The 21,690-nt window shown below is 43.3% G+C and overlaps 1 protein-coding gene across 3 annotated transcripts; it reads right to left on the bottom strand.

Annotated features, from left to right (window-relative positions):
* Nucleotides 1-3,199: 3,199 nt before the first annotated feature.
* On the bottom strand, nucleotides 3,200-20,790 carry SCML1 (Scm polycomb group protein like 1). Of its 3 annotated transcripts, none has more exons than XM_075539146.1 (8): nucleotides 20,599-20,790; nucleotides 14,989-15,110; nucleotides 13,233-13,304; nucleotides 12,664-12,738; nucleotides 8,347-8,451; nucleotides 7,533-8,040; nucleotides 5,669-5,820; nucleotides 3,200-5,165 (listed from the first exon to the last, which is right to left on the bottom strand). In XM_075539146.1, exons 2-8 carry the CDS (start codon nucleotides 15,016-15,018, stop codon nucleotides 5,031-5,033), a joined length of 1,077 nt encoding a protein of 358 aa, XP_075395261.1. In that variant the 5' UTR covers nucleotides 15,019-15,110; nucleotides 20,599-20,790; the 3' UTR covers nucleotides 3,200-5,030. The 3 variants fall into 3 exon arrangements, with proteins under 3 accessions (XP_075395261.1, XP_075395262.1, XP_075395263.1); XM_075539147.1 differs by lacking the exon at nucleotides 20,599-20,790 and adding an exon at nucleotides 15,324-17,387; XM_075539148.1 differs by lacking the exon at nucleotides 13,233-13,304.
* Between the last annotated feature and the right edge of the window lie 900 nt (nucleotides 20,791-21,690).

Genomic DNA, 21,690 nt, shown 5'->3' with positions numbered 1-21,690 from the left:
TATCCTTCTCCGCTAACATGTGGATCTCTCCAAATCCCAAGAAGTTATAGACAAACACCTCTACTCCTTTGTCAGGGAACAAACAGCTATAGGATGGCTATGGTCCAGCACCCACATTTTCTTGTCCCAGAACCCATTCTGCAGAAGCAACCCCTATTCAGGACACACTATTCTCATAGTTGAGGGAAATAAATGAACGGAGTGAAATGAACTACCCATGTACAAAGCAAGTGGTCTACTATAGCCCACTGCCCAAAGTCAGTTTCAGAGCCAAGTGAAACAATGGGGTGAGCTATAGATTTTGCCTTCAGAGGGGAGCTGCAAGTCCCGTGCAAGGGAGGGGATGTGGAATCTATTATTGGGAAGAGCCAATGATTGGCAACAGGAAGGGAACCCGCTATGGAGAAAGCTAAAGCAGGGAGGGAGAGCCACAGGGGTCAGGCGTGAGCATAATGGCCACAGGGGAGAGGATTTAACAGGGAAAAGGACAAACTTAAAGGTTTAATGTATTTATGTGAATTAGGATCACAATGCTGTTTTCAAAAGATCTATTTCTTTGTCTTCTTGGGCACCGATTTTTGCCAGTTGCCATCTCCTGTGACAGAAGTTCAACCAATGTAATGGGAACAGTAGTAATATGGCTTGTCCCCTGCCACCTGGAATCCAAGGACGCTGGATGTCGAGGGAGTGTGGAAAGAGCCTGGGCCCCAGAATCACAATCTACTTATGTTGTGAGCAAGAAAGAAAGGAATCTGGGCATTGAGGTTATTCAGCTGTGGTTCTGAACTTATAACCTGGGAAACTTGAAGAGAGGGGTAATACCAGGTCTATTGGGGATGTGGATTCTGACCCCCTAATGGTAAAAGCAGTGAGTCACCAGCCAGGGGTGTGAAGTTAAATGGGACAAGATGCGTTGTAGGCACTGGAATTTGATATCAAATTAATACAAAATTAATTACAAAAGTGATGACACAAAGGACGTAGGATTTAGCTTCTTACTGATCCCCTGGCGTCTCGTGTAAGTTCCCTTTAAGATATAAGACTAGAAATCTATTTACTGAAAGAATGAGATCAAAATTTAAATTGCAGGTAGTCCCAAGGTAGGAACTAGATCGATTCCTAAGTGTCTTTAAGACGGATTTGTGTGTAAGTTAGAGCATGGGTATTTGGTTCTTATTTAGCTCTGTTTAGTCAGGTAAGCCTAATAAACCCCACGTAGGGTCACTGGGAGGTACTCAAGCAACTCGATAGCAGCAAGTTTAAAAGCTGCTAGTGCACTAAGTGTAATGCTTTTGTGTTTGGCTGCCAACTGCAAGGTCCACAGTTTGAAACCACCAGGGAGAAAGACAGGGCTTTCTACCCACATAAACGTATTGGTACAGTTCTGCTGTTCTCTATAGACACATTAGGAGTCAGCACCGACTTGATGGAAGAGTTTGGGTTTGGCTTTGAAGTGCAATTTAGGATCCCGGGTGGCATAGTGGGTACATTTGGGGGCTGGTAACCACAAAGTGAGCAGTTCAAAACCAGCGGCTTCCCCTATAAAGAAAGACAGGGCTTTCTATTCCTGGAGAGTTATGGTCTACCCTGTCCTAGAGAGTGGCTATTGTTGGAATCAATTTGGCAGGGAGTTGGGGTTTTTTGTGTTTGCTTTGTTTTTTAGAGTGCAGCAAGGCAAGGTGTGATGAAGAATTGTTTTTGAGTAGGGGTGAGTTCAGTCTTTCAAAGGGAGGGCAAATTTATATAACATTAAAGAACAAGTACCAGTGTCCATATACAGCCACAAGTTTAGTAGAGCTTTTCATTATAAGAAACTCACATAATAAAAACCCACAACTTTTTCATGGAAAAAAAAGAGTATGTAGGGAGACTGATTATGGAAGCAATTGTACAATTCTGCTCGACAAGAATGAACTATGGAATGATATATGCATATTAATTCTCAATATTTTTAAAAAGCCATAATCCAGGAATGGGTTTTGGGCTCGCACTAAATCCTAGCTCTAACTTACGCTCTTACATCATGGCCCTGCTCAATACTAGTCTTCAAGAAGGAAACACAGAAGATATGGGTGCTGCAGTAAAATGTGGGGAAGAAATTACATGGTGCTGGGCTATCAGATCAAATAGAATCTGGGGTCTTAAAGGCTTGTCTCCAAACAAGCAGCCATCTAAATGAGATGTCAATTAAGTCCACAGGGAAAAAGCACTCCATCATCAGTCACCAAAGGACTGTGAAGCACAGAATCCAAAGTCCAAGGAGGGATTCATATCAGAGCCTAAATTCTGAGAATCCGGTTTTCAGAAGGCCATGGATGACAGTGGGAGTGTGAGATTTGTTTGGGGGAACAACATAGGAAATAAGCCTCCCGTGAACTCCCTCTATTCACAATTGAGGGATGGAAGGAAAGTGGTTACTAAACAGAGGGCACTGGAGAGATGAGGAGAGAAGATCAAAGGCATGAATCTGACTTGAAGAGTTAACACTTTGTCCGTTGATGCCCCCTCGGATTCATGCTGCACCTGATCTGGATTGTCAACATTTTCGGTACTTTTGTCTTGCTCATCTAGGGTGTACCTCAGAGGTGGTATGTCACTGGAGGTCACTTTCTTGAAGTTGTGTTACATGGTTTGCTGTGTTTTGGTATATGAAACCCAGGAATGATGAACCTATAGGGACAGCAAGTAGAATAAAGGGAGGGGGGCAGTGGAGTGGGGAGGGGGCTGTAAAAGGGAGACGATGTCAAGGAGTCCATGAAGAAAAAGGATGTTTGGAAACGGAGTGTGGTAGCAAATGCAGAATTCTGCTTGACGTGACTGAACTATGGGATGGTATATGTATTGACTCCCAATTAATAGTAAAATTTTAAAAACTAAAAAAATTCCTAAACTAAACCCAGTCCCAAGTTGATTCCATTTTAACATTTTGGTGCAGAACTACAAAGGAAACTTACCACTATCATGGAGTGGATCCCAGTTCACAGTAACCCACCAGGACCAAGGAGAAGAAACTCTTCCATAGGCTTTCTGAGAGGGAGGTAGGTTCGCGGGCCTACCCTTAACCCATTGTGACCCCAGGGCCCCTTAATGCTGTGACATAAAACCTGAGGCTTTGACATTAACTGTGTTTATTTAACTTTATTAACTTTTTTAAACATCTGAAAACAGCAAAATTATATTGTATAAACACCTGAGGAATGTTCAAGTAGGCATTAAATGGGCATACAATTTGAATAACGACTAAATTTAAGTTAGACTCTTATTTTAGAAAACATAAAGGATATCATAGTGTTTAGTTTCATTTGCATATAAAGTACATTTGGTTTTCTTAAAAGAAAATGTACATTCTTGTACATTGTATTAATACTTATGGCTGATATTTCTAGCATTCACTTGTATAAATATATTAACCCTTAATATAAACTAATAATAATGTAATAAAGTAACAGCAATGTGATGATAAAATAATAACAATGAATATATTTCTCTTGGAAATTGTAATTCTTCCAAGAAAACCTCCAAAGATGAATTATAACTAAAGCAATCAAAATTTAGGGAAAAATTGGCTCAGAACTAAAGAGTTAACAAGAAACACTGTACAGAATGAGAACTTTCCAGTATGAAAACAATATACTGAGTGTTTTGTATCCCCTGAGAGTTAAGCTGAGAGGTACTGAGGCTAGCAAAAGATGCACATTTTGACCTTTTTGAAATAATATATCAGAGAACATAAAACGTGACAGAACATTTTCAATTAAGGCAGATCTTGATAATGCTCTCTGCTGTTCTTCAGCGCCCCCTTTCTGCCACGCTGGGCTCTAGGCGTTGTAGACACAGTGGCTCTTGGAATTGTCACAGCAGTTTTGTGCGGAAACTGAAACATGGGCAGATGAAGTAGTATACTCCTAGCTGATGGCTCATGAGTAGCAGAACCCGAATTTGAACCCCACACTACCTTCAGAGTCTGTGCTCCAACTAGCAGACTGTACTATTGTAGGCAGGATGCAAATATTGCTTTACAGGATTTTTTTTACATCTAACTAAAGCTATAGCGCATCCCTCTGTGGCAGTGCAAAGCAACATTTTAAATTCAAAAAGGACATTTTTACTTGTATGTAACCTATAGGCATAGGATAAAATATTAATATAGTAAAATATTATACGTGGATTAGATACATGTAATAAATATAGAGATATATTTTTAATTTGGGCATTGATATTGTCATGTAAGATCTGTACCATAAACAAATGTCCAAGTTTCCCCAACATAGGGGACGTTTTAAAATCAGAGGTATGTATTGAAAAAAACTTAGACTATCTAATCCACTCATGTAGTATAAGATCCTTTAATATAAAATGACTATCTATTCTATAATTATCACAAAACTGGTAAGAACACGTCCTGGAGATGTAAAAGTTTTGTTTTTAAAAATTTAAAGTTTTTCTTTAAATTTAAATTAAACTTGTCTTAAGTGGAAAATAAATACAACGTACAGAGACACAATAACAGGAAAATAATTTCTATGGCTACCTAAGGCAGAACGCTGCAGTATAACAGATAAACTATTCAAGGAAGAGAGGATGGCTACAGTTGCACCTTTAACTTTCCTTCTAAGAAAAACAATCGCATGGCTTTAGTTGTAGACGTTTCCTATCCCTGCCATTTCCCTTTGGGGATTTAGTTATTTTGGCTCTCTTCATAAAGATGGTTCTACATATAAAGATATATCAAGATGAACCAAAATCAAACTTGTTTTGCACATGGAGTATGTATAACATATATATATACATATATATGTAAACTGAGCAACTGAAAATAATAACAAGGTACAAATGATAAACTGACCATTTGACTATTTCAGCACTAACACATGGTTTTTAACGAAGTAGACTGAATTGTAAAGGTAGTTCCAGAATTCCGAACAAAACCTATTAAAGGAACCTTAGCACAGCAAACACCGCTTAGGCAGCAAAAGGATTACACACTAAGGTAAACCAAACACCAATCCAGTCTACGTTTCTGTAGCGTCTCAGTGGTTGAGGTAATTGTCTTGCTTAAGTCTCTCAATGTAGTAGCAGAGCTTCACGGCGATGCCCAGCTTCAGCCCCATATACTTCATCATCGTGTCACTCTTCAGGAGCAGCAGGGCCCTCCCATCGATCTCCTAGAGAGACAGAAATGACAAGAACGGACAATGCTTCCTGATCAGAAATCAGTTCTTTAGGAGAGTGTGCAAAACAAATGAGAGTACAGCTGTGGTTGGCTCCTTCTTGCTCTTCACCCCAAGGATGAAGCAGGGAGTGTGGGCAGAATACTTGCACCGGTCCTTACACAGGGATTCCTGATAACCCAGAGAGGAGCAATCACATAAGAACCTTGAGGATGGACCTCGAGTATGAAGGGGCTTCAGAAAGCTTGTGGAAAACAGAATGGAAAAACAGTACTTTTGACCACCAAGTTTTGGAAGCCCCTTATATATCACGTACTTGAGGACCCATTTAAAGAACATAGGTGACCCTTAGCCTTGAAGGGTCACACTTTGGGTGAAATTCCCTTTCATACATATGGGAAAATCTCTTGATAAAGGTTCATCCACCTTATCAGTACCAAGTGAAATAGATCTATTCAAAGGCATTGTCAGAGAAAACTGACGAAAAGATACATTACATGTTGTATGAAGATGTCGTTCAAGGTGAGTGCTATCTGCGGATCGACTTTTCTTATATAATGAATCACATCCTCCACAGTCCAGATCGAAGGATCCTTATAATAGGTTTGGTTATGGTCACTATAGTCAGATCTCGCTGGTGAATTTGCAACTTCAATGGGAGAAACAGAGAAAGACAAATCTCACTTGACCTGATACTTATTCTGTCTGAAATAAGAAGTGTTAAGTAGAAAGTAATGGTTTGCATTCCTGAACCTTTAGTTAAGTAACCCAGTGAGAACCCAAAACAACCACGAGAAAAATCAAGGGAAAGCAGAAAGAACGGTGGTCTGAGGGTGGCTACCCAAGAGCTTCCCATCTGACCCTCCCCGAACAGAGCAGCTTTAGAAGTTACCTAAAAGCTGCAAAGATCATAAAACCAAAGGCAAATGTCATGAAGGGTCTGCTACTTGGGTTAAATTAGGCTGATTTAACCAAACCAATCACTCCTTTGAAGCATTTCAATGAATTTCTTAAAACCAAAATCTCTTCTTTCTGTTTGTCTATATTAGGTGTCTTGACTTGCTACATACACACACAGACACACACACACACACAATCCCTTGAACATACTATCACTTAAACATTTTCATGAATGACTTTCAATAACCCTAGTCTCTTTAGGAACCAAATTAGTTCTTTTACCAAATATCGATTGAATAGCAATGTTTTTAGCATCATCTTACTCTCGAAGTCGAAAATGCTTATTGAAAAATTGAAGAAAACACATTATTCTCTGCTTACCTACAGTCAGATAGTTTGACCTTACTTTTAGTACCTCCTTCAAAGCTGAAATGCACAGTAATACTCTGGTTGAAGATTTACAGTGAGTGAAAAAACAGTTTAAGAAAATCACCCAGGCAAGCAAGTTAAGTGCTCCCAGTTGTAGCTATGTTGGTCACTAACATCCCCTGGAATTTCTTTGTGTTTATATAAATATTCATTTATTCAACTTAAGCACTGGACTCCCTGAGGTTAGTGTATAATAACCGAAATGGTTCTTGTAATCACCCAGGAAGACCTGCTTCTCTAATCAAGGGACACAACTTGATCCTTTTGTTTTTTGTGTGTGAATTAACCAATGGTTTGCCCTTTCTTTTCTATCACCCGACCACTGGTCATTTCAGAAGCATTTTGAGTATGAGCCCTATTTACATACGTATTGAGTTAAGATGGGCTGCTAACCGCAAGGTCAGCAGTTTGAAGCACCAGGAGAAAGATGAGGCTTTCTGACTGCTGGGAAGATTTACAGCCTCAGACACCCAAAGGGACAGTCCTGCTACTCTTTCCATTGGGGTCACCATGAGTAGTGATTGAGCGATCCATTGAGGTGAAGAATTTGTTAGTAAAATACAACTGCCCTTCCACTTGTCAAAAAATAAAAATGTTGGTCTCATCCACTAAGAAATTTAGCTTGGCTGTATCAACTCAAGTGAACATGGTGCTGGTGTGGACTGTGCCATGCCTACAGCCATCTGGAAAACTAGACAGAACCACCACCTGCTTTCCGGCACCACATACTAATATATTCACACCACTGAATTGTACGGTGCACGAACCATATTCATAGTCTATGTATCAAGCTTTACTAATTATTGCAGACAAATTTAGTGAAAACTATGATTTCTGGTGTATAACTCTACTTTTATGTTAACAATTCAATGAGTACAAGGTTTCCTATTAATAGCTGAATTGCTCCCAACCCCAACCAGTACCTGAATACAAACCAGCCCTCGACAAGGAGCAGAGAAACCTCCTCTGGCTTGCTGAGGAGCATAGGTCAAACAATGCTCCTTGTAATAATGTGCATTCTTTTAAACTCACCAAAATTGGAAATGCATAGAGTGCGATGGCCGGTGTTCATATTCTCCATGATATCAGAATTGCTTTGCTGGCTATAATCGTCTTGGGGTAACATTGTGTTATCATCACTCATGGAAACTGTAGGCCGAGGAGGCGAGAAGAAATGGCTGCTGCCGTGAGCCCGGGGGCTGGGAAAGCAGGGCATGAAGGAAGGGCCAGCATCATCTGGTGCAAAAAATGAATGATAGGACCGCACGGAGTAGACAGAGCCGGGCGGTGAACTCCGAAAGAACCCTTGATCCAGCATATCAGAGACCGGCTGCTCCATTTCCACAGGTGCATCCAACTGAAACGATTCACCCACGAAGGTGGGCTGGGGATCATTTCTCTTGCCTGCCCCTGGTAAAGCGGGGCCATGATTTTCAGGCTGGTTGAATACAGCAGGAGCCCCCTTCTTCTTCATTTTCTGTCGTTTGATTTTTTTGGAAATGCGGTGGCTATACTTTTTGTATGCACATCCATAGGCTTTCTGATAGAATTGAGGGGAAAATGAAAAAAAAAAAGTAATGAATTCCAGTTGTTGATTTCCATCCAGTACTGCTGTGTGATATTAAAGAAAAAAGTACTGTTTTGCTTATGTGCTTTATTGTTCATCTTATTTTACTCTATAATTGTATTCTGTAACTGAGTATAAAATAGTCCCTGTTATACATTTATCAAACCTAAACTTTAGCATGCTTCTCAGAGTTATTAGTTCTTTATCACTTCTAATTGATTGGCACCTTTAGGACTTAAAGGCTTATCATCGTTGTGAAAATATTTGTATCATACTTACCCGATTTTGCCACAACGGTTTTACACGATAACGCTGGATTTTGGAAACTTTCCCATGAATCACATCAAACTTCTTATCCAGGTTGTGAATAGCATCATGGATGACCTATTATAATATAAGCTATTTTAGTATTTTCTATTTCAAAAGAAAAGCAACGTAATGAAATACCATCGAGCCATATTTTATTTATTTACTTTAATTAATAGTTTTATTGGGGGGCTCTTACAACAATCCTTCAATCATGTGTATTAAGCACATTTGTACATATGTTGCTATCAACATTTCCAAAACATTTTCTACTTGAGCCCTTAGTATCAGCTCTTTTTCCCCCTCCCTTGCCCCATCCTCCCTCCCTTGTAGATCCTTGATCGATTTTATATTGTTATTTTGTATCTTACACTGTCCGTTGTCTCCCTTTACACACATTCGCTATTCTTCCCCCTGGGTGGGGGCAGGGGCTATATATCCAACCTTATAATGGGATCCCTCTTTTGGCCCCTCCACTCCCCATTCCCCTCCCCCCTCCCCATCTCCCTACCCTCATGGTATCCCTACTCCTACTACTGTTCCTGAAGGGTTTATCTGTCCTGAATTTCATGGTCCAGAGCTCTTATCTGTACCAATGTGTGTACTCTGGTCTATCGGGATTTGTAAGGTAGAAGTGGGTCGTGGTGTTTGGGGCAAGGGGGGCATTCAGGAACCAAGGAATGATGTGTATTTTGCTGGTGCTGTACTGCACCCTGATTGAATCATCCCTACCTTGTAACCCTTCTGTGGGGAATGTCCCATTGTCTACAGTTTGTCTACAGATGGGCTTTGGGTTTCCTCTCCAAAGCCCCCCTCATTCACATCAATAAAAATTGTTTGTTTTGGAACTTTGGATACCTGATCCCACTGACACTTCTTGATTACACAGGCTGGTGTGCTTCTTCCATGTGAATCAAAGCACATTTTAACTGCTAGAAAGCAAGCGCTCAAGCCATCAGATATTTTTTGTTTCATGCTTGATGCCTGAGTGGCTGAGATCAGGAGCCCTACCCTTCTAGTACATTACGCCCTTTCCCATAGGCACTGACAGGCGCTTGAATTCTGGAAGGTAAGTATGTCACAATCTGCGTGACCTATCGAATTTATCGAGTCCTTTCACACCACAGAGGTTGTAGTTTTAGGAAAGTTTTAATCTGCTCCAAGGCCAAAGAGCCTCTCACCATCAATAATGTGTAAACTACCAGGCAGTGAGCATTCAGACATAGGGAGTACACAAGACCAAATAAAGCAGTTCTGACTTCAAAGTAATTTACAATCATGCAAACAACAATGAACCTTACAAGCCCTTTTAAGTACATGCCTCTTGTAAGCTAATGGAGTGTGAGACTGAAAAATCAAGTCTACTTTAAAAGCACAAGAGATTTCATTCCCCCCATACCAACTATGTGGACAACTGCCCCTCCCCACAGAAGAATTTACTTTAGAGGATAGCACTGAAGCTGCAGCTAGGGGAGAGAAACATGGCTGATCAGAGCACAAGGGAGAAAATGAATGGGGAGGAAGAGAGAATGGAGCACATCCTGGCCCACCAGGCCTGGAGCATGATATCCCCACTCTGAACAGCCAATGCACAGAGTGAACCATCAGCGACGTCCCTCACTGACCCATGGCCCTATGAGGGACAACACTGGAGACTCAATGTTGGGATTGGCCCAGGCTGACCCCGAGAAAACTGAGGCAAAACACTAAGGGCATGGGGCAGAGCAACGGGGGGAGCAGAGCAGGGAGCTCCCGAGGGAGTGTAAAGGATTGACTTTGGGGCCAGAGCATGGCTTCCCATTGGACTTGACTGAAGGACAGACCTAGATGTCAAAAATCAGACCTTGATCTATTTACAGGCTTTTCTTTCTTTTTAAAATTTCTTCTTTTTCTTTTTTAATGAACTTATTCTTTTCTGAGTCACTGGTTTTCTTTTATGTTGTCATCGTTGAGTTCGCTTTTGGTGCTTTGTCTTGCTCTGCCTTTTTTTTTTGGTGCATATTATTATCTCTGCAGGTCTATCTAGATAAGACAGGCTGGATGAACAGTCTGGAGGAGAAAACAACGGGACCGGTGGTTCTGGAGGGACATGGGAGAGGGGGAGGAGGGGGAAAGGAGGGGATGTTGATGATCAACCCAGGGACAATTTGGAGCAACAAGCGATCCAAAATTAGTGGCAAGGAGGGTGTGAGAGGCCTGGTAGGGATTCAGCAAGGGCAATGTAACCGAGAGAAATTATTGAAACCCAAATGAAGGCCAAGCACGATAGTGGGACAAAAGGAAAGTAAAAGGAAATAGAGGAAAGAACTAGGAGGTACAGGGCATTTATAGAGGTCTAAATAAAGGCATGCACATATGTAAATATACTTATATAGGATGATGAGGAAATAGATCTATGTGCATATATTTATAGGTTTAATATGAAGGCAGCAAATGGACATTGGACCTCCACTCAAGTAGTTACTCAATGCACGAACACGTTGTTCTATTAAATTGGCATTCCATTATGCACACCTTCCTGACACGATCGCTGAAGACAAATGTGTGCATAAGCAAATGTGGTGAAGATAGTTGATGGTGCCTGGCTATCAAAAGATATAGTGTCTGGGGCCTTAAAACCTTGCAGGTAAACAAGCAGCCATCTAGCTCAGAAGCAACAAAGCCCACATGGAAGAAGCACACCAGCCTGCGTGACCATAAGGTGTCGAAGGGATCAGGTATCAGGCATCAAAGAACAAAAAATCATAACCCCAAAACCCATTTATAGGCAAGTGGGCACCCCCTTACAGAAGGGTCCTGGGGAGGAGATGAGCCAGTCAGGGTGCAAGGTAGCAATGATGAAACATACAACTTTCCTCTAGTTCCTAAATGCTTCCTCCTCCCCCTCCACTTCATGATCCCAATTATACCTTGCAAGTCTGGCTAGACCAGAGGATGTACACTGGTACAGATAGGAACTGGAAACACAGGGAATCCAGGATAGATGATCCTTTTAGGACCAGTGGTGAGAGTAGCGATACTTGGAGGATGGAGGGTAGGTGGGTAGAAAGGGAGAACCGATTACAAGGGTCTACGTATAACCTCCTCCCTGAATGATGGACAATGGAAATGTGGGTGAAGGGAGATGTCAGACAGTGTAAGATATGACAAAATAATAATATATAATTTATAAATTATCAAGGGTTCACGAGGGAAGGGGAACAGGGAGGGAGGGGGGAAATGAGGAGCTGATATCAAGGGCTCAAGTAGAAAGCAAATGTTTTGAGAATGATGATGGCAACAAATATACAACTATACAAATAAGCTCGACACAATGGATGCATGGATTTGATAAGAATTGGACAAGCCCCCAATAAAATGATTTAAAAACTAGATTTCTTTCAAGAAAAAATTATACTTAAAAGGTGAGAAAATTTTCGTCATTCTCTCATCCATCCATCCATTCATTCATTCAAATAAACATGTACTGAGGCCCTATCACTTGTCAGAATTACTTTGCTAGTAGGATCGGGGACCTGGTGGAGTAGTGGTTACTAGTTGGGGTACTAACTGCAAGGTCAGCAGTTCAAAACCACCAGCCACTCCAAGGGAGAAAGATGAGACTTTCTATTTCTGTAAAGAGTAAGCCTTGGGAATTCACAGGAGTAGATCTACCCTGTCCTATAGGGTCAACTTATGGCAGTGAGTTTTTTGGAGGACTTGGGAAATAAACGAAACTCAGAGTAATTCAGACTCATCAAGACCCTGCGGGGCAGAGCAGAACTTCCCTATAGGGGTTCCAACTGCTGAACTATTGCTTAACCACTGTGCCACCAAGGGACCCAGCCTAAAGCAGTGGGTCTCCAAGTGAGGTCCCTGAATGGGTAGCACTTACATCACCTGTGAGCTTGTTAGAAATGCAAAGCCTCAGACTCCACCCCAGACCTACTGCATCAGGACCTCCCAGAGTGGGGTTGAAGAGCTGTGATTTTCAGGAGTCTCCTGACCACGCCCACTCGCTAAATTAGCCAATGTCCCCGTAAAGATTTTGTAGGGGTAATTTAAATATGGACAATATACATGAAATAGATCACTGTACTTAATTAGTTATGGAATTTTTAAAAAGCTACCAAAAATCCATGTTAACATTAAAAATTTTCTACCTGAGGATGCTGCTGGAACGAAAAACTGTTAAACATCATAGCAATGGCGTTATGTTTGTCCATCCATAATATGATGCATCAAAATTTCTAGTAAAATGCTAAAGAAAAATTTAGCTCCATGTTTTAGAAAATCATATTTTATTCTTACCTGGCAGTGGGTAAGAACATCCTTAAGTGTTTTTTGTTGCTCTTCATTGTTTGATGTCTCAGGAGCAGCCTTTACCTAATAATATTTTAATATTAAGTAGTTAATTATTCAATTATATAAGAGCCAAATTGAACACGAAGAGGAAAAAAGCTACTATGTATGTGTCTGTTTAAATTGTTTTTATTTCTTTTTTCACCAATTTCTCAAGGGATTTCAGAAGTCTTAAGAATTCAGACAGATTAACGTGAGAAATAAAATGACAAGATACAAAGACAGAAAAGAAGTAATAATGAAAAAAATATATTATTAGAGAGATTAAAACGGAAATTAATTTTGTACTGAAAGTTAATACAAAATTTCTCTGACTTTCCTATTAAGGAAACAAGATAAGTAAATTGGGTAAGTGGCTTGTTGTCTCATGAAAATATGCGTACAAGTTCGAGGCAGAAGTATTTTCCTTAATGTGAGTTCAGAGGAACTCTATAATATATGATGGCCAAAAGGAATTTAAATCTTTGTCTTTAACATAATGTTAATTTACTTGGCAAACAGCAATTAGCATTACTTACTTTCTTGAAAAATGCATTGTTTGGATCATATAGGATAGTATCTTCTTCCTCATAAGGTTTCCAAACTCGTATCTGAGGAAGATTTATTAACGAATTAAGAGGAAAGATGAAAGAATTGAAAGAAAAGCTCAAGATTTCAGTTTTGTGTTCAGGAAGCTCCAAAGGCCTACGAGACATTCAAGGGATCTTTATTCATTGCAAAAAACAAAACAAAACAAAAAACCAACCCACAACAAAATGAAACGATGTACTTGCAGAATGTTTTTCTCAGTAACTCAACTATAATCAATATAATATTTTCTATCAAGCCAACCTATTATGTACTTCAGAGTTGAAAAGCTTCTAGTATTTTGGCATCAGAGCCTTATTGAAAGCAAATCTTTCCAATTACCACAAGTGCCAAATCCTATACGGCTTTAAAATGATAAATAAGCCAACAGTGCCACCATGTGGACAAGATGTGAAATCACTTAAGGACTTACAGTCCTTAGCAAATGTATCTCTAAATTGCCTTAAAAATGTGTTTTATTTTTAATAAGGCTGGGTACAAATCAGTATCCATTATATTTTATTAGCACTCTTTAATCTAAGAAATTATGAACTCTAAGAATAACTTTAAAGTAACCATACCAAGTGGCTATCTTTGTTTCAAAATCCACTATGGAAAATTCCCTGAATTAGTCTGACACCGATTAAATAGCCAAACTAACATGATTAGTAAGATACGGCTGTCTACTCGCAGGAAAGATGTAAAGTCTCAGAAACCCAAAGGGGCCGTTTACTCTGTCCCATAAGGTCATTATGTGTCGGAATTGGACTCAATGGCACCGAGTTTGGGTTTTTAGCTTATTACTTTAGATGAATACTTATTTGACTAATATCATCATCTTACCCTTGAATCATTTGTTTTACTTCTCAAAGTGCTTTCACATCATTGTGTCATACACCATGCTTCTGTGTAGGTAGTTGACACTATCTTTAGAGAAAAAAATATCGAGGTGGCTAGAAGTCAGGAGACTTGACGGCAGCACTTAAACGGTATTGATATCCATGTTCTTATGACAGTAATTAAATGTGGTTTTTGTTAAGCCAGATTATATCTTGCTTAGTGACTCGACTACAAGGATCAGGAAACAGCAGCAGATTAGGGAACTCTAAAACGGTCCTACCAAATTGAAAAACTGGCAGCTTCTTCTGAAATGAAACTGGCATCAACCCCATGACCTAGCAATTCAAATATTATCCCAAACAAGTGTAAATACAGAGCCACAAATAAACCTGTACAGGAGTGCTCGTGGTAGCTTCATAGCGACCCAAGCAGCCATCAAGAACAGATCCGAAACCGGTGGAGGACCGTGAAAAGGAAGACTACTGAACAGCAAAAGGGCCACACTCAGAATACATGCGAACACAGATGGATTTCAAAAGCACTGCACTATGGAAATGAAATCAGGCAGAGGAGTGCAGACTACTATTCCAATGATTATATCGCATTCTCAAACAAGCCATAACCACCAAAATGATGCTTTGGGGAGCATGTCTGAGAATTTATTAGACAGGGATATGAAATAACTTCATGTAGAAATAACATATTCTATATCTTGATAAACGTGTGGATTCCATGATCTTGCTATCAGAACTCATGCACGGTACACGGGAGATGTATGCATGTCACTATGGGAAATCCAAATCAATTAAAAATAATTGTAGCGGAACGAAAAGAACAAATAGAGATTTTTCAGCTTGAAATACAAACCCCCTCATGGTCACTGGAATCAGTCGACATTTTTGTGCAACAGGATGAATGCCACTTCACTTGGGTTGGCTCTATTTCTTTGTAAAATCTGTTGGAGAGTTTCTTGGTAAAACCTTCAACTCCTGAAAGGCAATGCATGAGAAAGTTTACTTCACACGCCTCCGACCTTTCGTATTGCAGAACACTACCTGCAATTGAACCCAAGTCCTCGGTGAATTGGAGAGAGTAGCCAAACAAGACTTCTTCCATCAGTGATTGCGAAAATGTCTTTACAAATTGAAGGTCTATCTCAATCATTAAGAGAAATATGATTCAAAATAAAACGCAAGTCAAACCTGTCAAGTGAATGCTCTGAACCTCCAGTTCTACCGTGTAAATGCTGGAAATTGATGAACGAGAGCAACACGATTCCTTCTTGCTTTTGGAAAGGCTCTCAGAAAGGCGTTTCTCCTAGGGAGACAGAGGATGCTGGGAGAAAGTCCCTGAATGGGAGTCAGGGGTCTACACAGACTGGGTAAAATAAAAGTACTGTATTCACCGCTTCTCTACCTGCCCGGTGAAAGCTCACTGAGGTTTTCTCAAGGATCCATTTGAGCTCTAACAGGACAGCTGCTAAGTCTTGTATTAAACCTGCATACGTACAGATACAATATGAGCACATACCTTTAGAACTGTGCAGGCTCCATTACTGTCCTGAATTATTTATAGTTAACAACTTTATAATCTAGAAAAAGACACTGACGGCAACACTACCAGACGATCTTGTAGGAGAGGTTGGAACACCTGCATCTGAGTTCATGAAAGAGTAAGCTCGTTTGATTCCTCCTGAGCCACAGCAGTAATGAGAGGCAAGAGAAAGCAAAGCCAGTGCCAGCCCCTCTCCTCGTTCCCTTCTCATTATGCAGTGGAGATACTCATGAGCCCCAAAGAGGCAAGTCACACAATGGGCGGATCAATTCTCGCATCAGGTAAATGCAGATTAATACTGTGGGCAAGTTTCAAGTTCTAAATCCCTTGCATTTTGAGCTGCAATCGGATTATAGAACTAGTACAAACTGCAAATCATGACATTGTGCCGGATTCTTCTGGAGGAATACGGCATAGCTAGGAAAATGAGTATTCTACACACAAGAATGAATTGCACAAACATTAACATGGAAGCAAAGCAGTCAAACACGAAAGACAATATAATGCACAACTCGCTGTACACAAACTGGCAAATGTAAGCTGTAGTGAGAGAAATCTTTGCAAACCATTAACTTTAGATACACTGCAGTCATCTTAACAGCATCGCATTCTCCCATCACGCAGACAGGCTATGCTTTATTATAACTCGTCTCCCATCTACGGATATTCAAGGTACTTCTGAAAAGTTTACGCTGGCTAGGCAAACTCCAACATTTAGTGACATCAATTACGTGAATCATGTTGTATACCTATCACCAGTAATCATTGCCAAACGTCATTACCACCATCTACAGAAATTCACGGAAGAACATTCTTCTTTAGCTCTCCCCACTGGAATATTAAATAAGATAATATACATAGATCTAAATACTAAGTCAACATCTTGCTATCCCTGTACATATCAAATAATATTTCTCCTTTAATTTACCGATATCAATTCTCTTACATTGTCCAGATGATCATCAAAAATAGCCCTTTTTTGTTCCTTCATTTAAAATTGCATCTGTATTTCTAAAAGTGAAATCTTACATTAGTAACAGAGCACATTTCTGACAAATAAGGAACCAAAATTGACACAATTTCCCACTCTCTGGTATATTTAATCTCTATTTAGACTCTCACAGAATAAGGATAGGAAGGTAGTTTTCCAACTGTAGTTGTATTTCTGGCACTCTATTTCTAACAATATGAACTATAGGTTCACTGTGGCTTATCGGGAAAATACCAAAGTATAACAGATAAGAAGCTCTAGCTTTTTAAAATTCCTTGTTCTGTGCTAGGCAGTATCTAAGTACACAAGTGTATTAACTAATTTTGTATTCATAACAACTCTAAGCAGTAGTTTTCTAGTATTATCCCCATTTTCCATATGAGAAAACCGAGGCAATGAGAGAGTTTAAATACCTTACCCAGGTCTTATTCCCATTAAGTGGTGGAGCCTGGCTCCAGAGTCTACGCTTTTTACCTTCATTATTAAAATCACTTGGATTCTCTTCTCTAACAACAACAAAATAAAACCCAAACTCCTATCGTGTCCTACAAGGTCTTTACAGTGTCAGGAGGACCCCACCTACCTCTCAGAGGGTCACAATGCTCAAGCTTAAAACGGTTACTGCTGGCCCTTTACACACAAGCTTGCTGACCATTGTAACAAACTCATATTCAGACATATGTTTTAGTGCCCTTTCCTCACAAGATGAATAATCACAGCTTCTGCAACATTTTCTTAAAATTCAACCATGACTAAGGTATGCAGAGTTAAAGGGTAAAATTCTTTAAATTCAAAGTTTTGTAAACCAAGTGTACTTAAAAGTCATTGTCAAGTATTGGCTGTAGTCAGATACTGCCCAATGTGCATTAAGTGTACCACGGGGCTCCCGGTACTTGTACATTTGGACACACTTGGACACACATCGCCACCTTCTATCATTTGAGCCCCATGCTCCGGCTATGCCTTGCGCCCCTATGACCATGCTGTGTCTCACCGAGGAGAACTGAATCAATAACTTTAATTCTTAATTCACATTCTATCTCCCCAAACACGGATGCGTTCTCAGCAATCACTCCATCTGGCAATGCCACTGCTCTCCTGGAATTACCAGAACACTCACCCTTCGATGCCTTGAAGGGGGTTGTCACACATTGCTAACTACAAAAAAGACGGAAGCTTTGGGTTTGGATTCTAGCTGCCCAATTTACTAGCTGTGTGACTTTAGACTTCTCTGTGTTTCCATTTTAAAAAAAAATCGATAAAATCAGAATAATAGCACAAACTCATACATCAAGTGGTCCTACCAAAAGCACCCGCTCCTGGCTATTATTATATGGCTATTCACCACCTCCTCCCAACAGAACGATCTTATCAGGGAAACTCTGGACAACAAGCCTTTAGGGTCACAACCTGTACTTTTCTTGCACAGTGCACCTATGCATGGATCACAACCACTACTTATAAATTGAATTGATACACCTTTTAGCATGGTGCAGAGAACTGGGTCTTTATTACAAAGTCTGGAACCCAAATCCAAGTTGTGCTTCAGGTGGGTATTTAATCTCTCTGTGCCCGCAAGGGGCCCTGGTGTTATAAGTGGCTAAGCTCTGGGCTGCTAACGCCAAGGCCAGCAGTTCGCAAAGAGTTACAGTCTCAGAAACCCACTGGGACAGTTCTACCTCCTGTCCTGTAGGGTCTCTCTGAGTCGGCATCCACCCCATAGCAGTAAGTTTGAGATTTGAATGCCTCAAAATTCTCATGGGTAACATCGGAGTCATAACTACTGCGCAGTACTGTGTAAAGCCAAAATCGTTAGGCACCTTGGTATCATGCCCGGTTCAGTCAGCACACCATATGCGTCCCTTCTTTTATACAAGGCAAATAATTACAGCTTCTGCAACGTTTTCTTGAATCTCAACCGGGCAGAATGAACAAAATTCTTTAAACGCATCCTTTTGCAAGCCACAGTTGCTTAAAACGGGAAATCATTTGCCCTTTTAAAAGACAAGCTTTGGACATTTCCATTGATCAAGCCCAGGGAGGCTTGTAGATTCCGACTCAGAGAGCCCCGGCCCTGCAGAGGAGAACTGTCAGGGTTCCCGAGCTGCCATCGTTACAGGAGTAGATTCACGTGGAGCGGCTAGTGGGTTCGAACTGCCAGTGGTTAAGCTTACAGCCAAGTGCATCATCACTGCGCCACCAGGGCTCCTCTTCCTAAGGCATTAAAAATCCTTTTAAAGCAGTGTTTCCAAAGTCAAGCACTAGCATCAACACATCAAAGAAGACAGCCCACAAAGGGGAGGCTGAAGCAGGCTTTGCACATGTAAGAACCACAAGGAACAGGAGCAAAACAGGACTGATCACAAAGGCCTGGCCCTAGGCGGCCTTTCTCAAACAAAACAAATTCCTTTAAACAATCGGAACCATCAGTCTTACAATCGTCTCCTGGTGAGGCTATCAAAATTCAATGCACGTTTAAAAATTCCCAGAGACAACAAAGTTTGCTGGGGGCAGTTAACTTAGCAAACCCTCACAGCACTGTCTGCCAGCCTGTAAGTGGGGTTTGTAGGCAAATGGAGCCCTTTGTCAGCGCTCCATTGTCCCGCTAGACTGGCGTCCCTCTCTTTGCAGGCACACCTCACGCCCCGCCCCCACCTGGTCACTGCCGCGGGGGAGCAGCTGCTCCAGCCCAACCGCAGCTCTGCGGGCGGAGAGGCGCCTGATCTACACACCCCGGCGCCCGCCGAGCGCCACCGGAAAGCGGCGCCCTCGCCGCCATGGGCTCCTCGGTGGACTCGCGCGAGTCCCATCCACTCGGGGATCCGCCGCGCGCCTCAGCTCCCCACCGACTGGCCACAGGCGCCGCCGCCCGGGGCTCTGCCGCGCACCTCCTCAGGTTTAGCTGCAACCACGCCTGGCGCCAGCGCGCCACCTTTGCAACCGCGGGCTTCGCCACAGGCTGGAACCACTGCTCTAGGAGTCACCCGCGCACTCGCGATGTCCCCCTGCATGCAGCCCTGCGTGGCATCTGAGCGGGCTGGCCTCCTGAGCACCCAGCGCCTCCCCGGAGCACCCTGACCATCGGCCCGGCCGGCCCAGAAAGTCCACACCGACCAGCACCCAGGAACAGCAAATAGCAAAACAAAACCTCCCCAAACATTCCAGCACCGCATCTCTGCGGACCCTCGACCGCCGGGCCCAGAGCCCAGCCTCCCCGGGACCCCCGGGCCCAGAGCCCAGCCTCCCCGGGACCCCCGGATCCAGAGCCCAGCCTCCCGGGACCCCCGGGACCAGAGCCCACCGTCTCCGGGACCCCCGGGCCCAGAACCCAGCCTCCCGGGACCCCCGGGACCAGAGCCCAGCTTCCCCGGGACCCCCGGGACCAGAGCCAAGCCTCCCCGGGACCCCCGGGACCAGAGCCCACCGTCCCCGGGACCCCCGGGCCCAGAGCCCAGCCTCCCGGGACCCCCGGATCCAGAGCTCAGCCTCCCGGGACCCCCGGGACCAGAGCCCAGCTTCCCCGGGACCCCCGGGACCAGAGCCAAGCCTCCCCGGGACCCCCAGGTCCAGAGCCCAGCCTCCCGGGACCCCCGGATCCAGAGCTCAGCCTCCCGGGACCCCCGGGACCAGAGCCCAGCTTCCCCGGGACCCCCGGGACCAGAGCCCAGCCTCCCCGGGACCCCGTGGGCCCAGAGCCCAGTCTCCCCGGGACCCCCGGGCCCAGAGCCCAGTCTCCCCGGGACCCCCGGGCCCAGAGCCCAGCCTCCCCGAGACCCCCGGGACCAGAGCCCAGTCTCCCCGGGACCCCCGCACCTTGTCCCGCGAGAATCCTCTGAGAGCTGTCGGAGGAGCAGCTCTTTCACACATTACTTAGCGGCAATGGGGCAAAATAAAAGTTCTGGAAGAGAACAGGGACTGATGGGCCGACTTACTTTTGCAACAGCTTCCTGAGAGCGCAGGGAGAGGGGCTCGCGGCCCGGTGTCCTAGCTCCTCGGACCTTTAAAGATCGAGATGGCTATGGCCACCCAGGCTCCAAAAATGAGCCTCTGGCCGCAGCCGGCCTCAGTCGCTAGACACTCGTCGGGCCCAAGTGAAGGGAGCTCGGTTCTTCTTCCTTCAAACTGCGAGGTGCATGCTGGTTCTTTAAATCACCTCAGTGCCAAAGGCCACTCCCCCCGCCTCCCCGCCACCGTTAGGCGACCAACCGCTTTGTAGAGCGTTGCTAGGGAGAGTTGTGAGGCGGGGCTAGGCTTCGTGGGGCGGGGCTTTAAGTGCTGGAGGAGGCCTGTGGACCCAGTTTCCTGGTAGCCTGAAGGGTGACAGAGGGGTGGGAGTGAAGCAGGGGATGCCCTTGACTCCTGCAGGGGTCGCTGCGACTGCGCAGCAGCGCCTGCTGGCGCGTGCGACTCTGACTTTGGGCAAGGTTCGCAGCACTGAGGCCATTAGGTCTGCTCCCGTTCTGTGCCCTTTCAAGATTCACATTTTAATTGATATTGTTGAGCAACAAGTGTGATCCTGCCCCCTCACCTCCCCCTGTACTAAAGCACCCGTCCCCATTCAGTCAGTGCTTTAAAGTGAAGGCTGAGGGGAGGAGGCCCCTAGGCCTTTCCTTAAGCATGAGAGGAGGCCCCTAGGCCTTTCCTTAAGCATGAGATGGGAACCGAATGGGCAAGGTGTTTCCAGTCTCCAACACCTCATACGGAAGGGGAGGGAAGACACAGACCCTGGAGCCAGACTGGCCGAGTTTGAACCCCAGCTCCAACACCTTAATAAGTCTGGGAAATACCCCTCTGCTTCTGTGATCAGCTTCCTCATCTGTAAAATGGGTATAATGTGCATGTTAAGGATTACAGTCCTTAATATACGCAAAGCACAGGACCTGGAGCATACACTCACCTCCCAGGAAGGGTCCTGGTCATGTAGTGGGCTATGACTTAGGCTGTTAACTGCAAGGTCAGCAGTTCGAAACCACCAGCCTCTGAGAGGGAGTAAGAGGAGGCTGTTTCTTCTTGTAAAAATGTAG

Source organism: Tenrec ecaudatus, chromosome X (assembly GCF_050624435.1).
Source record: "Tenrec ecaudatus isolate mTenEca1 chromosome X, mTenEca1.hap1, whole genome shotgun sequence".
In the NCBI taxonomy this organism is placed as follows: domain Eukaryota; kingdom Metazoa; phylum Chordata; class Mammalia; order Afrosoricida; family Tenrecidae; genus Tenrec; species Tenrec ecaudatus.
Note: the sequence above shows the minus strand (reverse complement) of the source record. Positions and strands in the feature narration are given on the sequence as shown.